At 43.5% G+C, this 23,393-nt stretch overlaps 1 protein-coding gene across 1 annotated transcript in view; it reads right to left on the bottom strand.

Annotated features, from left to right (window-relative positions):
- The window catches only part of LOC8029763 (junctophilin-1), a 125,499-nt gene that overhangs the window by 32,562 nt on the left and 69,544 nt on the right, over nucleotides 1-23,393 (bottom strand). Inside the window, exons 2-3 of the mRNA XM_029992946.4 lie at nucleotides 4,486-4,784; nucleotides 374-544 (exon numbers count right to left, since the gene is read on the bottom strand). Of these exons, the coding sequence (XP_029848806.1) occupies nucleotides 374-544; nucleotides 4,486-4,784 (470 nt within the window). The remainder of the gene's footprint in view (nucleotides 1-373; nucleotides 545-4,485; nucleotides 4,785-23,393) is intronic.

The raw sequence follows: 23,393 nt of genomic DNA, 5'->3' as shown, positions 1-23,393 counted from the left end.
AGTTATGTGAACACCCTTATAGTGTTTTACTATTCCAAAAACAACAGTTACAGTCGCGATGCTAAGCACTGCAGGATACCACACAAGTACAATTCAAAAGCACAAGATAGCTATGACAGTAGTATTTCGGGGGTGGGGCACTCGATCGAGTCCAAATTATGCATAATATGTAGTATAATCTAGCCAATTCTGAAGCTTATGTAAACAAAGGACAGGCGCTCACAGATTCAATATTTTACAGGAAGCAATGTCGTATACAGGCTACAGCCAAGAGCCGATCAGGGGAAAAAATCCAATAGGTAGACATCCTCATCTCCCATTGTGCCAAGTTATTCCAATGTATAGAAAGAAGCAGAGGCACGAAAGTACAAACCTGAGACACAAAGGAGGCATTTGAATCGGTGTGCGCTTCGGTGAGCCCGGACTGGGCAGACTCAGAGCTGGCCGAGCTCATGTTGGAGCCCGACGAACGCAGCGACGAGCCCGAGCTCACGCCCCGCTTATCGATGTCGCCTGTGCTGTGCTGCTTCTTGATACGGAGGCCCTACAGGTGAAAGAAACAAAAATCAAAGGGAAAGTCAGCAACTGCCACATTTCACTTGTTGCAAATTTGAATTTGCAAGGCCAAAGGCAAGTTTCTTTTTATTCAATTACTCAGTGTCCACTATAACATGCGCCCAGTGAAGAATGCAGTTTGTGCAAGCACACTTTTCCATTGGCGCTAGTACAAATGAAAAAAAACACGTTATGATGACAGCTGTAACAAAAATAGTGCAAACATAAATACTTTGAACCTTCGAATGCTGTATGCATTCAATTGAAAATTTCTATAGTGAGTTTTCATAAACTGCCGTAGGGGTGTCCACACCCTACATTTTTCACACCCTTCAAAAAAGTAAATAAAGGTTCCACACATTCGACAACACTGTCTATATGGTTCGGCCAGCATCTCTGTAAATCGAGAACTGTAGTCACAATTGTAAGAGATTTATGGTACATAGTCTGGCTGATTAAATATCACAAAATGGTCACCCCTACTGCCAAATCTGAGCTTCATCTTATATACTTTCTGCTTAAATAATCAAGAGGTCAAATTAACCCTATTGTGGAGTACGGATCCTTATATAGAAACAGATGTTAATCTGCTGTATTCTACCCAAGCCTTTATTTTTAACAGGGGCGATTGATATTTTGAGAAGCATAAGGCTCGAGTCGCTGTCTTTCAAACATAGTGCCAAGTGGTTTAAAATAAGACACAGCATTTTAACAAGAACTTTATTTTTAACAAATGAGCACTAAAATATTTAGTGCGCATTGAGCGCACTAAATATTTTTTTTCCTTTCTCAGATATCTCATGCACCAGACAATTCTATCCTTTAAACATTTTGCCATTTCAGTACCATATTAATTCTTCTGTAAATTATGGCTTCCCAAGCATGCCTGAATTGTGGAACAGTATTGAGAGGCCTACATGTATTATATCTTAAAATGACTTTATTTTAGCTGTTGTCAAGCTTGCTTTTCCTTGATGTATGCTTGTGGTAAATGGTTATCTTCTAAAGTGTTCTTGTTTATTTACCCTTGCTGCAATTTGTTGTGCTGCGCCCCTGCAATAACCCGGTTGCCATATATGTAAATAAATAAATAAATAAAAGCCTATTCACATAAGTTTTATTCATGTGCTTCCAATACACGGTAAGTACCAAGTTTATATTATTCAGACGACATTTCTCTGCTGAGCCAAAATAGTTAAGACAGGATTATTCAAGCAATTTTACCCAAAGCGCCTCCACCTTCCATCTTATCCAAGAACAATACCCATGATTACCATATGCAAACTGCCTACTATACACATTTTTGGTTCCTTAATCTTAACAGAAATTCAACACATTCTTTGCCTTGCTAAAGTTTCGTATTTTGACTGAACTTTACTCATCAGAAGCCATTTTGGCTTCTCATGATGAGTAAATTGTAGATGGTGAAAACCCTGAACGTCGGCAAAGTATCTCCCACCACAAGCGGGCTCAAAACTGGCATTTTATTTGTGCACTGAGTCAAGTGATCTCAATTCAACACCAGCCCACCATCCCTGAGATCCATCACATTCATTTTAAAGACTCGGGAAATCTGCCAACAAAATCTAGGACTGAGTCAAAATTTAGTGCCCAGCATTGATGCACTATTAAATAAATGTACATAGATTGTAATTTGTATAAAAAATGATCTCCAGAATAATTATAGTATTGATGTCAAAAATATTCACAAAAATGCTGATTATTGGTAATCATTGCCCAATGACACACCTTGTTCACATATACAGGGTGCTTGATTTTAATTCTAACACATTTCTTAAATTAAATTTTTAAAAGAGATCTGAACTGCGTACCTGGAGAATGGACTTGTTGAAGTTGGATGATTTCTCGTATTAGACGAGTTTCATTTTCAATAGGTATTTATCAGGCTCGGTGGACATTGCATGAGGAGACGCTCGTCACGGTAAGTTGACTAAGTAACTAAAACCTGTGAATTAACTTTTTAATTAATGGTTTTAGAGCTCATGTTGCAATTGCAGTATTGACGACAATTACTATTAGAGGCCAGACCAGTTAAAATAACTTGTGAAAAGGTAATGGTTTTCTTAAATATGAGTCTATAAACTTTCGCATTTTATCGATCGATTTGAAAATTGCACTCTAAAAGAGCGTCGCAAGCCCTGCCTACAATAACGCTGGAAAGAGTAGCCTAGTCGTTTCGACAATGTCGTCACTATCTCGGCAGCGCGTCCTTTGCGGGTGCGCCGACAACACAAGTGACGACGTGACTTAAACAGCTACTTCACTCTTCCAGGCGTCATTGTGAGCAAGGCTTGCGATGCTCTTTTTGAGCAAAATTTTTCAATTGGACGAAAAAAATTCTAAAACTGAACCATTAATATCTCAAAAACCCTTACCTTTCCGCAAATTCTTTAAATTTCTCTGGCCTCTAATGGTAATTTCCGTCAATACTGCATTTCCGACATGATCTATAAAAACAATATTTAAAAAGTTAATTAACAAATTTTAGTTAATTACCATAAAGTTCCTAAACAACGCCCGCTCCGGAGAGATCGCCCATCCCATTTTTTTTGGGGGGAGGGGGGGGGGGGGGGCTAAATATCAGTAGCATTAAAATTCCGAAACATCGCCCACACCCGATTCCCGTCGGACGTCGCGCGATGTCCGAAGGGAGTTGCATCAACCGCGCAAATGAACTCGCGCCTGACAAGCGAGTTCATAGCGGGTTCCCGCGCTTTTGCCCGCGATGTGCGCGCGCGATATCGGCTCCCGTACCACGCGAGTTGTTCCCGCGTGTATGTCGCACCGTGAAATCCGAATCTGCTGCGTCCGCAATCTGCGGTATCCGTCCCCGTGACAAAGTTTGCAGCGGATTCCCGCATTTTTGTTCGCGATCTGCGCGCACTATCTCAATTTCACGGGAGTTGGTCCCGCGTGTATATTGCACCGTGAAATACGATTCGGCTGAGTTCGCGACCTGCGGTATTTGTACCCGAAACATACACGAGTCTGTAGCGGATTCCTGCGTTTTTGTCCGCGATCTGCGCGCGCGATATCGATTCTCGTGTAAGGCAAGTTTGTAGCGGGTTCCCGCGTGTTTATTGCACCACAAGATTTGCATCTGCTGCATCCGCGATTTGCGGTATCCTTTCCCGTGACACGGGAGTTTGTAGCAAATTCCCACGTGTTTATCGCGTCGTGAAACACGAATTTGCAGTGTCCGCGATTTTCGGTATCAGTTCCCGGGTCACGTGGTTTGTAGCAGGTGCCAGGGTGTTTATCATTAATTTTTTATAAGGTATTGCTGTGGCGTCCCCAAAGATAGCCCACTCCATGTTTTTCACCATTTATCTCTTCATTTTGGGTGGGCGTTCTTTCGGAACTTTACGGTAACCAACTTAACAGGATAATTATCTCCTCATCTCATATCCGCCGAGCCTGGTAAATATATGGTAAAAAGAAAGCTCGTCTAACCCTCACTTCGTTTTTTTTTTAAGTATGTTTGAATTAAAATCGCACACCTTGTTCAGTATCACCAATGATGGGAAAACTGCCAACCACTGGTGTTCCATCTTATTCGTGACCTACCTTGTTAGTGAGATCGGTTCTGGATGCTCGCAAGCTTTTTCTTTTTTTTATTTATTGATACTGTCAGCCCTTCTAGGGCTATTACAGGAGTGGTAATATACTATAAACAACATTTATGCACATGCAATTAAAGAAACGTCAATATATACAAACACATAAGAAAGCATAAATTCATGGCTTATTGTCAAATGCTGTGCTTTTTATATTTTGCACGAAATCACAAACATTTGTTTGTAAAAAGGAAGGCTTCACTAGGAAGTTCGTTCCACTCCCTAATTTCCCTTGGAGAGGAACTAAATTTAAATTGTGTCAAGGCCTGCAACAATGATCCAAACTGCGTACCTGGAGAATGGACTTTTTGAAGTTGGATGATTTCTCGACGAGGGAGCGCCTGCGCTGTGGGGGCTCGTCACTTCGTGCCTTGAGCACGAAACCCCCGCGGCAGTCGTCGATCTTGCGGTCCCTTTCGGAGGCTGGGTCCACGGGGTGGCTGCTACTGTCCAGCGACGTCTGCGAGGTACGCACCTCGGTCTTGCCTCCGGGGCCGGGGTTGCGGTTGTGCGCCGCCAGTCCAAAGGGGGCGCTCGACCGAACACCATAGCCGTGCCGTGTGCCACGCAACCACTGACCCTGGTATGTGCCTGTCAACAGAAAACACAAAGCAATGTTCACGGTCAGATGCTACGGGGAGGCAGAGTGCCCTCAAAGCTTTAAAGTGGCAGATAAGGTTACACTTGGAGCTAACATGGCAAATACAACTTGCAGTCCCATCACTGATGCGTCAGAGGAAAATAAAAAACAAAGATCATGTTAGGAAATCTCGGCTCACAGCTGACCATGTAGCAGTTCCAATAATAACTCGATACGAAAGAATCAAGCAGTGTGAGATACAGACATGCGAACTCCATGTTTTAATTAACGGAAAAATATGATTGCACATAGAGTGAAACCTCGCATTGCAAACTTAAATGATATGAGTTCGATTCCAACTCTATCCTTTTTCAATATAAGCCATCGTGCATCCAGGTAATCAATATAAGTGATGTGCATTAAAGCCCCCGGGTAAGTAGTCATACTGCCCTGACCCAATTTCTCTTTTACACTTTCGTGACTTTGGGACGTAAGCCACAACATTTCACGGCGACTGACTTTCTGCTTTAAAAATAACCATGGCATTCCATTCACTGAGATTGTTTGCACCAAGATGTCTGCTACTTCAGTTTTGAGCATAATGGCCGTGGCGTTGTATTATACAGTGCAACATATTTTCTGCAGTAAAACTGTGGAATACCCTGAAGACTTTTCTGCACCCTTCTTTCAGCTCTAAATCTACCTTTCAAAAGTTAGGTATGCCCCTCTTATTCCACTGCCAAAAAAAAAAAAAAAACACCTTGGCACTGCTCCTGAATAGAAGAGTGCTTCCAAGCCACGAAATGACTGTCACACCGTAAGTGCCAGATTGTTGGAACAGGCCCATTTGGCACGGTAAGCAATGAGCCACTGTTTATTAAAGCGGCATGTTTTGTTTAGTGTTCATTATGGGGACCAGAAATGCTAGTAACAGTTCTTACTCCCAGCCCAATGGCTATAGAAGAAATCTCACCTGCTGATTGCAATTTGCAAAAACTTTGTACCAGAGCGTTCTTTTGAATCATTAATGAGTGATTACCACTCTGTGATGTTTATTATCGATACCTGTGTTAAAACTGTACTGTAATGTATAAATTGTGCGGTTCAATAAGTTGAAGCTAGTATCACAATAACTCAACATACACTTCAGAAAAATGTCCTCGCATTCACTAGGACAAATATCATCAACGAGCTGTTATGCATAAAATAGTTCCATCGCAAGTTTCTTCGTTAGAGGCTACCATCAAATAGAGCTAAAATCATAACCAGCAAAATAACTTTTGGAGCATGAGAGCACATTTAATTTTAATTCGAACCACTACACATATTCAGATTAATATGTCGGCCTGCTTAACGAAAAGGCAATGTCTACTCTTCTCACTTACGTGCAACCCTTTGTAAGCATCAATTGCACAGTAGGAGCGATTCCCTCAAACACAGAGCTAGCAATTAATTGCGTGGAGAAGCACCAGACACGGTAACAAGATGACTGATGAAGGACAACACGAACTGCAGTGAAAGATTATTTTAGGCACTGAATCCCAGTGAAATAATGTTAGCATCCAATAATTTTAAGTGCCTAAATTAATGTTTCCTTGAAGTTCTAGAGGTTGTTAGGTTGTTATAAACTGCAATTAATAATTCAGATAAAAGCAAAGCACTTGTCATTTGATTGTGAACGATCAATGTGCCTTCTTAAAGAAATCCCGCCGAACTCGTTAAGGTTTTCCCAAGCTTCCATCCACTGCTCCTGTTAATTTAGTTCATTCAAACCACCTACTAAAAAGTGATAACGAAATAAAGGAGTTGGCATAAAAAATAAACCTACAAAAAGTTCATATGAACATTCTTGCAATACCGAAGCATCCTTGCTAAATTTGGAATTGGAAAGAGGTATCGCGAGCATATCGCAGTCTATCATACAAGCCGAAATGTATTCAGAAAGTGTCGCGTCTCGCTCGGGAGAAGTGCTTTCTCCTTACCACGCAGGTGCACTGCGGCTAAGCAAGACACGCGAAATGGCGATGCCTACTCCGCAGTTCACAGGGTGCGGTGAGAAGCGCACTGAACGAAACTAGCCTTACAAAGCAGACCAGGAACATGAAAATTATTGCGAAACGTCCGAATACTGTCAGTCTTTGATACGAAATACAATTGAATAGTACGTTATATGAGGCGATAATTAGAAGTTCTGAAAACTCGCATAAGTTTATCGTAAAGATCCGGCTGGTTAGAGAGGCCTGATCTATTATATTTTTCAGTATTATTAAAGTGAAATTAAGTTATGGCGCAATGTTGGCGCAAATTCTCCACGGTTCGCTAAAAGGTAGCAGGATGTGGCAGGGTGATCACGTTGGCGCCGTTTGGCCGAAACGGCGCAGCAATCACATCACCTCTGACCGCGCGTGATTTTCATCACAGGCTTCTCCGCAGCGCAGCTCTACTTAGGGGAAAGTGTGCGTTCCAGGCAAATGACAAAACGGAATACAATGGGTTTGACCTGCAACCAGGGGTGGATACAGGTGTCTCCAGAAAAGGGGGGGGGGGGGGGGGGGTGGAGAGGGCATAAGCGTATCAGATGTTTAAGCCCCCCCCCCTCCCCTTTCCCCGCCCTAAAATTTTTCACATGCGGAATCGGGAAGTGAGTTAGGACATCCGGATTCTCCCTCTGTGCTCGCCACTGCCTGTGACACCATTGCTGGTTGTGATTATCACTCCTAGTGGCATTCGGATTCAGTTTTGAGAAATGAAACTCTTCGACTCGTCATCTGGCAGCAGACTCTTGTTAAGGGCAGGAGGGGGAGGATGATCGCCCTCGATGGAAAGGAGGAAAACGCAAAAAAAAGTGGTTCTGATAAAAAAAAAGAAAAAAAATATATATATATAGTGTTCACTCAATGACCAGAAGAACAAAACCGACTTTTCTTTCGCGAAAAAAAAAAGTTGTCTTTGCGGAAACAAATTTAGAAGCACACTCTCAGCCCGAAGCGATTTGCGCGGATTGCGCCAAGTTGGCATTTCGGTCACCTCCCCCAAAACAACTGCTGAGGCTACGGGTCTAGATTTGCAGACAAATTACCAAATTACGTATAGGGAGGATTGACTCACAGCATTTACCGCAGTGTACCGACGTCATTAGTTTGCAAATATCGCAAACACGGGACATTGCGCAATGTCGCTTAACGTTGCTTTTTTTTCTTTTTGCATCTATAAATGCTATGATTTTCAAACGCTTCCAACATGTTGCCCAATATTTTGTTAATGTTTGATCTAAATATTGTTCTTTCTCGTTAGCGGGGCAAATTTATGAAAAACGCTGAAATGGGGTCATTTTACTAAAGTAACACTATTTTTGAAAATCTCTATAAAAAAAAACTGTCATCTTCGATTTCTTTTAAAATCTTACAATTTACGCTCAATGATATGTACTAACAGAATCTGCATACGACGCATTGCATTATTTTTGTGTGTTTGAAGTTATAAAGCGAGAAAATTTTGCCAAATTGAGGCTACCGCAGTGCCTTGAATGAGGCGTGTACATACCCGTAGTTGAGAAGTTCATTGTTTTTACAGGGCGTAAAAATGAATGGGGGTGGTGAAAAATAAACACATTAACGGCACAAAGACGGACGGTTGCCCTAAAGTCAGAATTTTAGGCGCGTTCTTGTACTAGAGTTGCAGAACATGCGTGTGATTTCAGTGATAAAACCTAAAAAACTACTGATTTGCGTTTGTTTCCGGCTGAATATTGGCAAAAATACCGACTTTCGTACTCCTAAAATTGGTTTGAGGACAATTTTATACTTTAACCAACCAAAAGACTGAAATGAACCGGTCAAAGAAGACCAAAACCAACCAATTAATTAACGTTTATGAGGGTGGCGACAACAAAGCACTATTGTTCAGCGCTTGCCAGGACTCGCCACTCAGTCGGCATGTTGGAATATCGCTCCATGCTGTTTCTTGAAGAACGAAAATACTGACTGCGCGTAAATTCTGAGGGTACAATAAATACCCACACGCGGTTAGTGGTTTTTTTAAATGACATGGGACATATGTGTTTTTTGGGCCATATGCGTTCTAAACTTCATTCCTAGCTATCATTACTTGATCTTTGCAGTTTAAGGATTACTATGAACTTCGACTCGGCCAGTGCGGCTAACATATACACATGCATTGCATTTTAAGCAAAGATCGAGTTCAGGCTTCACGTAAGGAGCTTTCGGGGAGTGTTGTGGTCACTAACATATCTAGATGCCGAATAAATTCGGAATGAAAACGTGAAAATTTAATTCCAATCTCATCTCTTTTTGTTTCTTCGTGGAATAATTTCCCGGTATAAAGAAACTATGTTTTATTCCTCATTAAAAAAAAGTGCTTCGCCATGTCGAGGCACATGAAGTCTTAACGGTTTAAACTGCTCTATCCTCATCACAAATATGTATTAAATTGCCATATAGACTTTGCCAGCAGTACCCGGATAACAAATGCCAACGAATGTGACCTTTGCTAAACAGTGATTTTTTTTTATGATAAGCGAAACATTTGACAGCAGTACAAGTTTGCATATTAATGGGAAAACAAATTTCACGGTTGGCTGTGGCTAAAATTAGTTTTTATATAATTGAACATGCCACATGAATTCAAATGCTGTCTGCATACACTTTCTGGACAACATAATCTCGATTGTCATACCACTTGGTCACTTCTTTCGTGAAGAGCTTCACATACCTCGTCGGGAAAACACAATGACAATATTTTAAACACATTTTCAGTGTCTGTGTGTGTTTTTTTTAGACGGAGCACGCCAGTTTGATTATGGCATAGAGTCGCATTTTCTGCGACTCTTGAACAAATACGCACCTAGGATTCTTACTGTAAAGCCCCCGTCCGTCCTTGTGCCGTCTATTTATTTTTGTCCACCCCCGTGCATTTTTGCGCCCTGTAAAAATGGTGAACTTATCTTTTATGGGGTATCTTCACGGCCCATTCACGGCACTGCGGTAGCCTCAATTTCTCTCTTTATAACTTCAAATACAAAACTAATGCAACATGTTGTTTGCATATTCTCTTAGTAAATATCATTAAGCTTAAATTGGAAGGTTTTAAAGGAAATCGAAGATAGCCTTTTTTTTATTAATTTTCAAAATATTCCGTATTTAATCAAATGGCCCCATTGAGCGTTTCTCGTGAATATGTTTCACTAACCAGGACAACAATATTCAACGCAAACGTGAACAATATACAGGGCAACATGGTGGCAAAGTTTGAAAAACCGAGCACGAAGAAAACAAGATATCACGCTTAAGCAATATTTCATAATACACTGTGTTTGCGATTTTTCTTTGCAAACTAATAAGGTCCATACACAGTGATAAATACTTTGGGTCTATCCTCCCTATACGTAATTTGTCAGCAAATATTTCGACTCGAAGCCACAGCAGTTGTTTAGACGGAGGTGCCCGAAATGCTGTCTTTGCGCAATCCGCAGAAACCGCTACGGACTGGGAGTGTGCTGCTAATATTTTCCGCAGAGACTTTTTTTTTTTCGGTGATTTAGTCAACAGATTCTTTTTCGTCAAAATCAAAATTGGTTACCGCACATGGTCGGCCGAACTTATCTGAAAACACGCTCCATTATTTTAAGGACGTCACTAGCCATCTATGAACGTTAACTTTTAGTTTAACGAAAAATATCAAACGTCGTTAGAACTCTTGGTTACCTGTCCTTAGGAAGCTGTCTACCTGAGGCTCTAAGTTGGACACTCGGCGAGAAAAAGACAGCGAGATCGCCGACCGCGGCTATTGGCCAGCGCCGCGCTTGACCTTTGGCGCTTGCCGATCACGATGGTCGGAAATTTCGCTGACTCTCTCGCCGAGTGTCCAACTTAGAGCCCCAGGATTACCCTTAATCATCCTTAACCGAAATTAGGAGTTCGCAAAATGAGGCCGCAGAAGCGTTGAACGGCACGCTACGAACTCCAAAACATCACTCAAACAACCATATCTTAAACGGATGGCCGTACTTTTGGAAAAGAAGGGCGCGGTCAAGCGAGGTCTTTGACGTCGTTATCCCCCTGGAAAATTTGAGAATGAGGGGAAGCAACCTCGCTTCTCTCCTCCTCGCTTTGGTCCACCAGCTCGACGGGACCTAGCGAGGGGGAAAGGGAATGGGAATCGTGGCGTCACATGTCTCGTCGGCCTCGTCAGCCGTGTTCAATCGCGCGCTTCTTTTCCAGAAATACGGTGATTTGTTAGAGATATCACTGTATGAGTGATGTTTTTGTGTTTTGCAGCATCCCGCCTATCCGTCCAGCCTTGTTTTGTCAGCTCGAAATTTCGGTTCAGTATTTCTTTAAGGATAGTGCACTTCGTACGGAATGCTTGGGCGGAAACGTCCTACGAGGAGGCTCTAGGCAGAGTCACCAAAACACGCGATTCTAATTCATGTAAGAGATACAATTTTATTTTCCACCTTCAGAGACAAAAGTTCTGATGCGACCTTTTACGCAAATCAAATTCGTGATTTTCCCGTTTTAGCAGCCGAAGCAGGCTCGCTTACTTCCCTGCCTTGGAGGAAAGAGGCGATAGAACAATTAGCGGGCAGAATACACAACTTTACCTGTTGAGGAGTGTGCACTTAGACGTGCATCGGTAGTTGAAGCATGCTCGTGGAGTGTAGACACATAAATACGTTTCCCACTTTTTTTTCTCGACATCACGAAAGTAAGTACAGCACCGCTATTCCATACATGGTTTGCGCACCGACCGAAGATGGGTGAGGGACGAATATAGAGGCGGGCCCTGTCGTTACTGCATTTGATGCTCTCTCTCTCTCTCTAGTGCCCTGAGAAAAAATGCAATAAACAGCGACCATGTTTTTACAACCCTCTTTCGCCTTTAGTTTGCAGTGAGTGTAGTTGGCAATAAAGTTTTGAAAACGCAGACGTGAAAACAAATCAAGTTCCGCTTTTTCCTGCGACAAAAGAGTAGCTGAGGAAAAGGACGGCCACCTTCTTTGACTAAAACCGTCGTTTAAAGTCTTTACCTTTGATAAACGCGACCACAACAAAGAGGAGAATTTTCTCAGATGTTGCGAAAGCCGCGCACTAGATGGCAGTATTACCCCGAGCGCTCCCCCCAGGACGGCGAAAACTACAGGCACGAGATCGCGGCGTTGCAACGTGCTTGCGCGACACGAGCGCTTGCGCTCGAAAGGCACGTTTCAAGGCAAGGGGTGCGTGCAAGTTCGCGCTGATATCCTTCGTTACGCTGTCAGCTTAAAGCTCCAACTCGCAACATTAATCTCCCGAAGGGTTCTCTCGTGGGTGTGTGCGTGCAACCAGGATCCAGTGTGTCTCATTTTTAGAATCTGGGTATTCTCTCGCAGGGCCCACAAAGATAACATACGTCAGAAGAAGGGGGCCCTTCATAAAGAAATCAAGAGACAGCCTGACAGCCGTTGCTATCCCAAAGGTTCAAGGTGAACACCTTCAAACTTGGCTGGTATCGTCCCAAACACCTCCTACAAATGACTTCTTTTTCAGCTTTTTTTTTTGTAGTAGCCTTTGTATTTTAAAAACTGAAAAAAAAAAAGAAAAAAACATCTGCTAAAGTCAAAACGTACAGCAGCTGATAAAACAGATTTTTCATCTTCACGCACACGTAAGCCCCAAGTTTGCTATCAATATCGTATTTCCCAGAAACCGACAAAACAGCTTCTTACGGAAGAGTTGCCACTGTCGGTGTTGAACGTTAGGTTTCGAAAGACGTGAATTACGAACGTACCCAGCTACGGAAGTACTAGACTGGCATATCTGACATTCTTACTAATCTGGGGGGCTTAAAAGCGCGAAGAAACACGGACGAGGAAGGGACACATACAGCAAAGACTGGCGGACCTGTCGTTTTTCACTGCGTATTCCCTATATGAGCCTGTTAAGAGTTCCAGTTGAAAACACAGAAGCCACCTTTGTATGAGGAAATAATTTGTTGCATTTTTCTTTAATATACATCTAATGTATAAAGAAGATGCGTGAGACCCCGCCCCACGTGCCTTTGATGAGGACGATCGTTAAAGTCGCCACGAATCACCCGATCTCGCACCTTCAATTCACGGCTCCCCAGAGCCAGGATACCGCCCTACATCACCCCCTGAAAGGTGTGCTTCTCCTCAATATGCACGAAACACTGCGGGAAAGCAGCAGTGCGGTGAGCTTGCCGCGCCACATCTCAGTGCTTGTAGACTTGTGTTTGTCCTTTGTCCCTCTTGTTCCCCTTCTCCAGGGATTACTATCCTTTATACTATCCCGCTCGCCTGCACCTTTGCATTAATACCAGATCCCTGAAACGTTTGTTTCCACGATATCCTTCCTGCCTAACGATACCTGGATGACTTCTGACGACACCCGGATGACCCTGATGCATTTCCACAAGCAGGAGAGTATGCAGTTTTGATGGTACTACTACCCTCATTCCACAGATCAGACACCCTTGATGCACAGTCCAGAGGTATGCCTAAGGAAGGCTTCATTTCCTCGTCAGTGATAGACGATGGCCAGCCGATGCTTGTCAAGTCGAGTACTTTGCTCAAGAAAGGGTCGTGACGTGTGAAACGAGCAATATCATGGCTAGTGACGGGTACTGTATCTAGACGCAGTAAATAGAAAGTTTCGTTTCCTTCTGTAGATTCATCTTCGACAATGTCAAGTGGCAATCTTGACAGGCAGTCTGCTTCAGCGTTGTCTCTTGATTTTTTGAACTGGAGCGAGTAGCTGTACATAGACAACGTCATTGCCGAGCGCTGCATCCGTGCAGCGGCCATTGCCGGAATGCCTGTTTTCGGGGCGAAAATAGATTGCAAAGGCTAATGGTCTGTTATCAGGGTAAATAAACAGCCGTAAATATAGAATTGCAACTTTTTAACTCCAGCCAGTGCTTCTTTCTCAATCTGACTGTAGTTCTTTTCAGCACCCGCTAAAGTACGAGACGCGTAAGCCACAGTTTGAACCTTTCCGTCCGGCGAAACTTGCGAAAGAACGGCGCCTATGCCGTATTGCGATGCGTCGCAGGCGAGCTGCAGGGGCCTCTTTGGGTCGTAATGAACTAAGATCAGTGGGGAAGTCATCGCAGCTTTGATCTTCAGAAAGACGGACGGGCAAACTTCGTCCCACGTCCATTCCTCTCATTGCCTCAGCAGCTTGTACAATGGGTGTGTTAGCGTGGAAAGTTGCGGAACGATTTTTCCGAAGTAGTTCACCATCCCAAGGAATGACTCCAGTTGTTGCTTGTTTTTCGGAGCAGGAGCATTCAATGGTTCAAACACTTTTTTAGGGGATGCGGAAACACCTTTGGCGTTGATGACGTGGCCTAGATAACGTAGTTCGTGCTGGAAAAACGAGCACTTGTCACGCCGCACTCGTACACCACGTTCTAGAAATCTCGACAAGACAGCTTCGCGATTGCTGAGGTGTTCTTGCTTCGACATTCCTGTGATCAGGATGTCATCGATATAGCAGCTGACTCCCTTCAGGACCTTGAACATATTATCCATTATTCTCTGGAAAACGCGTGGTGCTGATGAGATGGCAGAAGCCAGGCAGTTCATGGCATACAGCCCTTTGTGTGTTCAGCGTTAGCAACTTCTTTGAGTTGTCCGCCATTACCACTTGTTGGTAAGCCCTGCTGAGGTCGATTTTTGAGAATTTTTGTCCACCGGCTAAGGCCGCCAACAGCTCATCAATACGTGGTAGAGGGTACCTATCCACCTCAAGGCAGGCATTGAGCGTAGCCTTAAAATCTCCGCAGAGGCGGATATTGCCATCCTTCCTTACTACAGGCAAAAGGGGTGTCGCAAACTCGCTGGTAGCCACGGGCGTGATGATTCCCAACTTTTCCATTTTGCCAATTCTGTCTCGACTGCTGCTTGCAGTGCGAATGGAATGCATCTAGCCTTCAGAAACGTCCGCCGTGAACCTTCACGAAGAAAACGTTCGGCTTGTTCCCCAGAAATGGGGAAAAAAAAACGGAAACGCTTGTTTCCGCGATATCCTTCCTGCCTAACGAAGCAGTGCACATATAGCTATAATTTTTTTTCCAATGTTGCTTTGGTTAAATCATGAAAGTAGCGTATGCAACGATGGTGCATGTCTGTCCGCGCAGCAGAAGCGCGCTCTCAACCGTCAGTCTATGCTGGCGGATTCCAATGGTGTCATCGTAGATCCCAAAAGAAAGAAACATTCGTTGTGATATTTGTGCACACTTTTTTTTTTTGGTAGACAAAAATAAAGGATGTAGTACAAAGGACAAGTACCATACTTGATTCATTGAACCAGCAAGAGAATTAAGTTTGAGACCGCAGCCGAAATCCCCGAAAACGCCATTAGCTATAGCGCTTTTCAATGAATAGATGCTACGCCATATCTCAGAGTTGACATGCAAACATCGAAGAACTCCACCAATTACCAGGGGATGCACACGGCTGATACAGGCGTCAACGCAGCACCTCAACGATCAGCTCGCCATATACACGAGACGTCTTTACCAAGCCTAAGGGCACTTATCTCCTGCCGCTAGTACGCAAACAAGGGATGTGCCTTTCTCTGGCCATTTTTGCTGGCCATTTTTTAGGGGTTAATCGCACGTACGGTGTGCGTTTTCGGTATCGGGCGAGCGTCTTCTAACGCCGTTCGACGCTTTTGAACGAACTATAACGCGTCCGTTTCTAGTTGTTTACTGTGCCTCGAGGAGGGCTAAAGTCCTCAAGTGTGACGTTGAGTCATGGGTAGTGACATGGGTAGTTGATCTTGGGTAGTGATCTTGGGTGTGTGACAGTTGAAACTACACCCGTTCATATGCCTAGCCACGGGCTGCGGTTCTGGGACTGAGAAGGATGTTACAATACAACAAAATGCAACCACCGGAAACCGCTGTTCTATGATGGGAGTGTGGCAATACCAGGGCGTATGAAACACAATAGAAAGTAACAAGCAGGTAGTGTTTTAACCTGAAACAACGATTGGCATGGCGAAATTCACGCCGCAACATAATACGTTCGATGCCTGTGCGAGTCACCTTTTGTTTCCCTTTCGTGGCGATCGCGGCACAGGTAGCGCAGCGGTGCGATTACAATTTTGTTTTGTCTTTTTACTTTAAAATAACTAGTCGAAGAGGTGATGCGCGGGTGATCTCCAAGCAATGAAGTAACATTAACTCATTTCTTAAACGAAATGAGGCAAACAATTAGGCTATATACAGGAATACAAAACTCACGAAACCGCAGCCTGCATAAATTATTGTATGTCTGCCCTATGGAGAAAGAGCGCCCCAGAAACTTAATTAGCGGAGCAGCGGGCTCGCCAAAGTCGTTTATTGTTAAATTCCTGCACGGTACAGGCTATTTTTTTTTTTTTTTTTGCATTTGTCTAGACCTGTTCCAACAGCGATGTCTGTCGTTTGCATATATCCCTGATCTCAACTATACACACTACGCAAAAACGAGTTGCATTGGAAGTGTTAGTCCGAAAATGTGAACACAGTGTACTCCTGCCACCGTGGCCTTTTGTCTACATACAGAGCCGCCATGCGTGACAACGCATGTGGTATGTGCAATCTGATCTACCGAACCAAACCAGCGGCAGCGTAGACAGGGCGCTAAACCATCCTGCTTGCAATAGTGAATGTAAAGCCAAATTTCCGCGGTAAAATCAGACGGTGGACCGTGGGCCATAGTCGTGCTCGTCTATATTTCGTTTAACCTTAGAATAGACCGCAGCGAAAGCTACGAGCCCTCGCAGCCAATTCAGCCTTGTGGACGTTTTCATCTTCTTTCCTTCGTAAAAAATGACGACAGCACAAAGCGTTTTGATACAACCCAATGTCGGTACTGCATAATACATACATAGCTTGCACGTTAACAATCCCAGGGAGCCAAGGTGGTCATGGCCATGGCATCTGTGCCTCAAGATATCAACAGTTTGTTTGGATCAGTGGAGCACGAGCACAAGAACGTTGCCCTCCGCAGCGCAACGCTATCAGGGCCGGCTTGCTAGAACAGCGTCTGAGCCGAGTCTGGGTGAAAGAAAGGACTGCAAAAGGATGGGGCACGCGAGCGTCTTGAGACGCGGCTTGAGTCCCGCTCAGCTCGGGCGCTCGCTTTGGCAGTGCTTTCTTTCCCCCAGTCTCAGCTGAGACGCTGTTCCTAGCAGGGCGGCCCTGGACTCAAAACCGAGCCGTGCCGAGATTGGTACACTCAATTTTGCGCAGCCATGGGTGGCAGCAGACAGATGCGTGTATACGCATGGATCACTTGGCGTCACTGTTAGTGCGAACAAGAAATAGCCAGTTGTCTTTTTCTTTTCTTATCGATAATAAGGGGTTCCCAGTTGGGGTACTACCTAAGTACTCAGTTGGGGTACTAACCTGAGTGGTAAATCTTGATTCCCGCCAGTACCCGTTCGAAGTAAAATGCGAAAAAGCGCCGAAGTCGTGTTCACACTAACAGTGTCGCGCAGCGTGTACGTGAGGATCCCAGTAGTAGGACGACGCGAGTCACGGTAAAAGCCCCTTCCATATGCCAACACTCCGCACCCTGAGCGCCGATCAAAGATATCTCTAATGCTTCAATGGAAAGCTCGCGCTAATGGCATCTTTTTATCGTCGTTTGCCGGTTCCTTTCTCAGTAAGCAACCGAGTGGGGGCTCTGAGTTGGACTGAGAACGCACAGTAGACGGTCCAAAACTCGGTTAATGCTCGAGCCCAGTGCATACACGGGTGACGATAGTATGTGAACAGCATACCGGTCGTGACATGTGCTTGCAGGCCATGGGCGCATAATAGCACGTTCTTTGTAGATACTTCGCAGACCGTCCTTCTTCCGACGCCCTCACAATTGCTTTTGGGTATTTCCCAACCCCTCTGCGAAAAGTGGTCGCAATTTCAAATGACGGTATATCCAGAAGCACTGCTTTTTCGAACAGAGGCGCTACGCAAATCGAATTGACACCCATTTGGTGCAAGTGGCAAATCGGGCATTCAACACACTTCTTTGAGACTATGAGACGCCCCTCTCTGCAGTGTGCAACGACGAAAATGGTCTGACAAAACTCGGTACTTCCTCTTTATGCTTTATGTCACATATTTTCTACCCGTCTGACTGGTTCGCCTCTTTCCAACGCTGGCCTAAACGACAAACCAGCCCCAAGCAAGCCACTTTCTTTTTTAACAAACCTGCCCCGCGCTATTAACTGTTTAAGAAGCAAAGAAAAAGTATAAATGGGCAAACAAGCAACATTTACAACCAGCTGCACATGTCATTATCAGCACACGCGAAGATACACGTTGAAGCTACAGCACGCCCACGCACAGCCACACAACCCCCCCCCCCCTCACACACTCACGCACGATCACAAATGTAACGCACAGGCATAAGAGAGAATATGAGCACGAGTCCACCGTACGCAAAAAAGGAGAGAAAAAAAAAAAAGAAGGCCGTTGCGTGATAAAAGCCGTTAGCGGCGTCATCGGCCACGACGACGACGACGACGACCGGAGTCTCAGGCCGGGCCGAATGCCGGCCATGCGTTCGCGCTTGTTGGCCGCCCCGCCATCGATTGGGCACGGCGCACCCCACCGAGCCAAGCACGCACTCTGCGGCGCGCTTTTGCCGGACGATCCTCCACTTGCTTCGCGACGGACGTCAGACGCCCGACAACGGGACCCGTTCGGCCGCCCAACGACGTCGAGAGAGAGACCGTGCCCATGATAGCTTAACGAACAATCCGAAAACCAGCGGCGTTCGTAGACGCACGCTCGCCCAATAAAAACGAAGGAATGTCCATAGGCTATTCAAATGCGGACCTTTCCGAGGCTTCGCTCTTTTCAGAAAGGAAGCCGTACGCATTCAGCGGATACCAGAAAGAGCCGACGATCGAAGTGAGACAACCACGGAGCGAGCGTTTGACTGACGTCTCCATAAATGATTGACCCAATCACTCGACAAAGGGTACCGTATGTATACAACAAAGAAACAAAGGCGGCTCATTTATTTCGGCGCGTGGAAAAAAAAAAAAAGGATGCGACTGAAGGGAACGACAAGAAGTCGGTGCACCCCGCGACCTTATGCGCGCAGAAAGCCGGCTTAGGCGTGTGAGCCACTACCTTAATAACTTCGTTGTTCTCTCCGTTTTTTTTTTTTTGTTTTTTTTTATTGTTCCTGCTCTTCAGGGCTACTGTGGATGAGAGTGCACACTCGATGAGAGAGCCAGCAGCGTTTAAGAAGCACAGATTGGACAGTATCGCTGCGTGCAAGAGGAAATAGGAGGAAGCGCCCTCGGCGCGCGAACTGCGAAGACATCGACAAAGAAGCTCGTTCCGTCTCCGTCGGACGGAAGACACAAACAAATAGCGCGCACACGCTTCGTAGCTTCCAGCCAGGTGAGCGCGCAAAAACATTACGTCGAGAGCGGGAGTGAGAAAAGAGCGAAAGGATGAGAGCGAGACCACGGCCACAGCACCGTGACCAAGCCATGGCTCGCGTTATGAGCGCGTCAAACAAAAGAGAGGAGAAAAAAAAAAAAGACTGAATGAAGGAAACGAGTGGCACGTTTTATAATGACTTATATATGACCAGTTATAAAATGCTCCGCAAAAAGGGGGTCGGTGGGAATTTTTCTGTGTGCTCCCTTCGCCCTTAACCTTTACACTTAACCGTTAAGCAAACACTAAACGGGCCACTTTGTCGGTACGAATTCGAATTTTTTGAGAGGCGCAGTTGTGGAGCCTCCGCGTATCAGATACGGCTCTGCCATGTGTACGGCTCATAGTCCACTGTTCGCTTCTTTCGCGAAGAGCTGCCTATCGAAAACGCAAGCGAATGTGTAAACACTGTTGGTAACGTCTATTTTTTTTTCCGCTTACGTAGCTATAACAATTGCTTCTTTGTTTTTTTGTTTTTTTTTTTCTTGTAAAAATTAAAGGGTAACATTCTTATGTTACGACGTTGGAGTAACGTCGAGCATTTCTTTGCTCGATACGTTTTAAGCGAAACGAAATGCAGTCCTTGAAACAACGAACAGCAAGATAGGGTCTCGGCTTCTTCACGCTGAATATCTAAGCCTATTTGCCCTAATGCAAACACAACAGAGGGGAAATGTTTACTTCATCTCGGGATTGACCGTGTCTCAGTGGCACGTACGAAGCTGATAATTAAGGATGCTAATTTTAAATATGAACTACCATGAAGAAACCTGTTGACAGTAAGCATGCACACTATGCAGTTTTTGTTCCGTTTTTTTTTTTTTTTTCCAAGCGTTGTGGGTACGAATGTCTGACAGTCAGAAGCTCGACTGCCTTCTTGCTTTTACGTTGCACCAAGAATCTTTACACATATGGTATTGATATAAAAATGCTTGAAAATATGACATTCGCTAATGGCGCAAACGTTTCCATCGTTAATGTTTCCGAACATGCCAAATAAGTAGGGCTCACGAATATCTCAAAGAATCGCTGCATTTTCTTCTCCACTAAATTTTGCCTTAAATGCAGTTCAGGTGTCTAGACATTATACCAAACGAAAGTTAGTTTTTCTTTCGGCTTTTAACACATTGTAAGAAAATCGAGCAGTGCCAATCTTCGCAAATCGCGGCCATAACAAACGACTCCCCGTCTAGTAACAAAGGAAGGGCCGCAGATGCTGGCGATATTTATCGCGCCAGAGAATAATAATAATACTTGTTTCGTTTTATAATAATAACTTGGTTTTAGAGCGTACCCTCTGTATGTATTTTTGGGGGCGATACTTCGTTTTTGTGCTTTTGTTTTGTATTTTTCAGGCTGATTTTCTTCCTTTTTGTTCTCAACTGTGCGTGAATATATTGCACCGTTGCGTCCAGTAAAATTTATTTGCGAGTGAGCGGTCTGTCTGTGTCCTCTTCATCCAGTCCGTCGTTTTTTTTTTTTGTATTTTTTTTGCGTTGCTTTAACCTTTTAAATAATATTACTTTTTATCACCATCAACATTACAACAATGGAGGATACAAAAAAAAAAAAAGTTGCCTCAAGACAGCTTGACGAGCCCTTGGCCCCCTTTATAAACACACAGCTAGTAGGCGCAAACAAACAAACAAGCGAAAAAAAAGGAAGCATAGAACAAAATTGTAACATCACTTTTCATAGTTTCATAAAATACGCCGCAAGTTTGTAGAATACGATGCTTCTCACATTATTTTGTTTTCTTTTTTATCCAGACAATTTACAGCTTAAGAGGCGTATACCTTAACAGACAAGTAACAACAAACACGCGAACAAAAAAGTATAGGACAAAACAGTAACATCACTTTTCATTGTTTCATATATTACATACCAAGTTCGGAGAATGAGACACTTATTATATTTATTTCATTTTCATCTTGACAATTCCATAACTTAAGAAGTGTAAACTTTAAGATATGAAGACCATAGATATTTTCGCATCTGAAAACTTTCCAACGTTCAGCATGTCGAGTGCAATAAACTGACCTTGGAAAGAGGATAAGTCAGATAAAAAAAAAAAAAAAAAAAATTAAACTTCGTATTTGCTCAGTTTTAAAAGAGGTAGCCAGTTTGTAGTTATATAGTTGCTGTTGTTGCTTTAATCCAATATTTGAAACCGTTCAAATAGTTCTTCCGTATCGGAAAAAAAGGAATTATTTGAATGATTATAGTTTTTTTTTTTTTTTTTTTGTTACAAATATAGTTTCTCGAGGTTTGTATATGTTGTAGTATACCCCAAACAAGATGAAAATAATTTAAATGAGAATAAAGCAATGAGTTGTAAATGAGTACTTTGACTGTGATTGAGAGCAGATACTGATGACGATAGGCTACTCCTATAACACGTGATAACTTCGAGGTGACATGGTAGATATGGTCACTTCCACTAATCAGTTGGCTGTTGGCTGCACAAGTCAAATGCCCTGTCTTCGCAGCGTGATAATTTCGAAAGTCAGTCTCCAAGATCGTCTTTTTTTTTTTTTTATGGAATAGTTGACTGCTGACGAAACATGGTCCGTCTCGCAGACTAAGATTGTCTCACTTTGCAAGGAGGTTCTTGGAATGGAAATGAATTATTCTTGCTTAGAACGTGCTCATAGGCTGAGAGTATTTAGACCAAAGAATAACAGGCTTTTAATTGCCAAGTTCGTATCGTTTATATAAACAGGATTTTTTTTTTTTTTAGTGTACACGTTAAAGGACACTGGTTTCTCTCTTAGCGAAGTTTTTTCACCTAAGATCCGCAATGAGCGTAAAATTCGTCTAAATTTGCAAAGACCAAAAATGTCAAGTTTCGCCTTAGGAATAATCGTCCACATGTTGGTGACCAGACTTATTATGCAATCACTCAGTCCGTAAAAAGTAATAATACTTAGCAATCAAAGGGGCCTGGGCTTCACTCTTTTTCACCTTATAAAAATCTCGCAATTCTATATGTTAATTGTAGAAGCGTTCGAAACAAAGCAGACGACCTTGATGCTCGAATCTCTATCACTAACGCTAGTATCGTTATTGGGACTGAATCTTGGCTGGAAGAATCTATCTCCGGTCTGGAAGTTTTTCCTTCGCATTTCACCGTATATCGTAAAGACAGGAATGGTTCTGGTGGTGATGCCTTTTACTCATTCATGAACGTTTAAAAAGCTGCAAGATAGATTTCAGTGGCTTAACTCGTGAAACTGTCTGGTGTCGCGTCAGTCTTGAAAAAGGCGATTTTCTTATTATAAGCTGCTTTTATGGACCTCCGGCAAGTGACGTTAACGCGATTTTTTCTTTGTATAATGTTTTATCTAATGTCGGGGATGTTTTTGTTGTGGTTTGAGGTGACTTTAATTTGCCCGATGTCCAATGGTTGGATCGTCATCCCTTGACTGATAACTCTTCGGGTCTATATTCAGCATTTCTTAATCTTATCAACGGCTTTTAAGTTTCGTTTTTTATTTTTTATTTTTTTTTTTTGTTTCGTTGAATTTAGTAATTTAATATAACAATTTCAGTGCAAATCAATCACTTACTTAAATCAGTTTGCTAAGAAGCCCACAAGGACTTGTGCCAGCCGATCAAGCATCCTTGACCTTTTCAGAAACCATGATTTGGTGATCTCCGCTATAACAGTCATCACCGGTATAAGTGACCATAAGGCCTTGGTTGCGAATTTGACTTGTTCATTCGAACGGAGTATTTTGCTTCGTCCGAAGAAAGTGTATTTTTTGCGATAGAGGTGCTTATGCTGGCTTATCGAATAACCTAAGCTCATTCCTTCCTGTTTTTGAAGAACTCGGTACATCGGGTGACTTTACTTTCTTTGGGAATGTTTTTAAAGCTAGCTTATCAACTTTTTTTTTTTTTTTAATTTTTGCTCCATCAAGAATGCTTACGTTCAAGCGACGTTGTGACAAACCATGGTTTAATTCTGAGCTACGCAAGCTCCCGAATAAAAATAAACGTGCACCGAAACAATACCGCGTACGCAATGACTCTACGTCATATAATAAACCAATAAAGGTAGGAACTCTTCCCAAACGTGCAATCACGTCGTCTCGAGCAAATTATTTCGCGACGCTGAATACCAAGCTGAAACAGAACACCAA

This window comes from Ixodes scapularis, unplaced genomic scaffold (genome assembly GCF_016920785.2).
Source record: "Ixodes scapularis isolate PalLabHiFi unplaced genomic scaffold, ASM1692078v2 PGA_scaffold9__187_contigs__length_104089568, whole genome shotgun sequence".
NCBI lineage: Eukaryota > Metazoa > Arthropoda > Arachnida > Ixodida > Ixodidae > Ixodes > Ixodes scapularis.
This window is presented reverse-complemented; position numbering and strand designations above follow the sequence as displayed.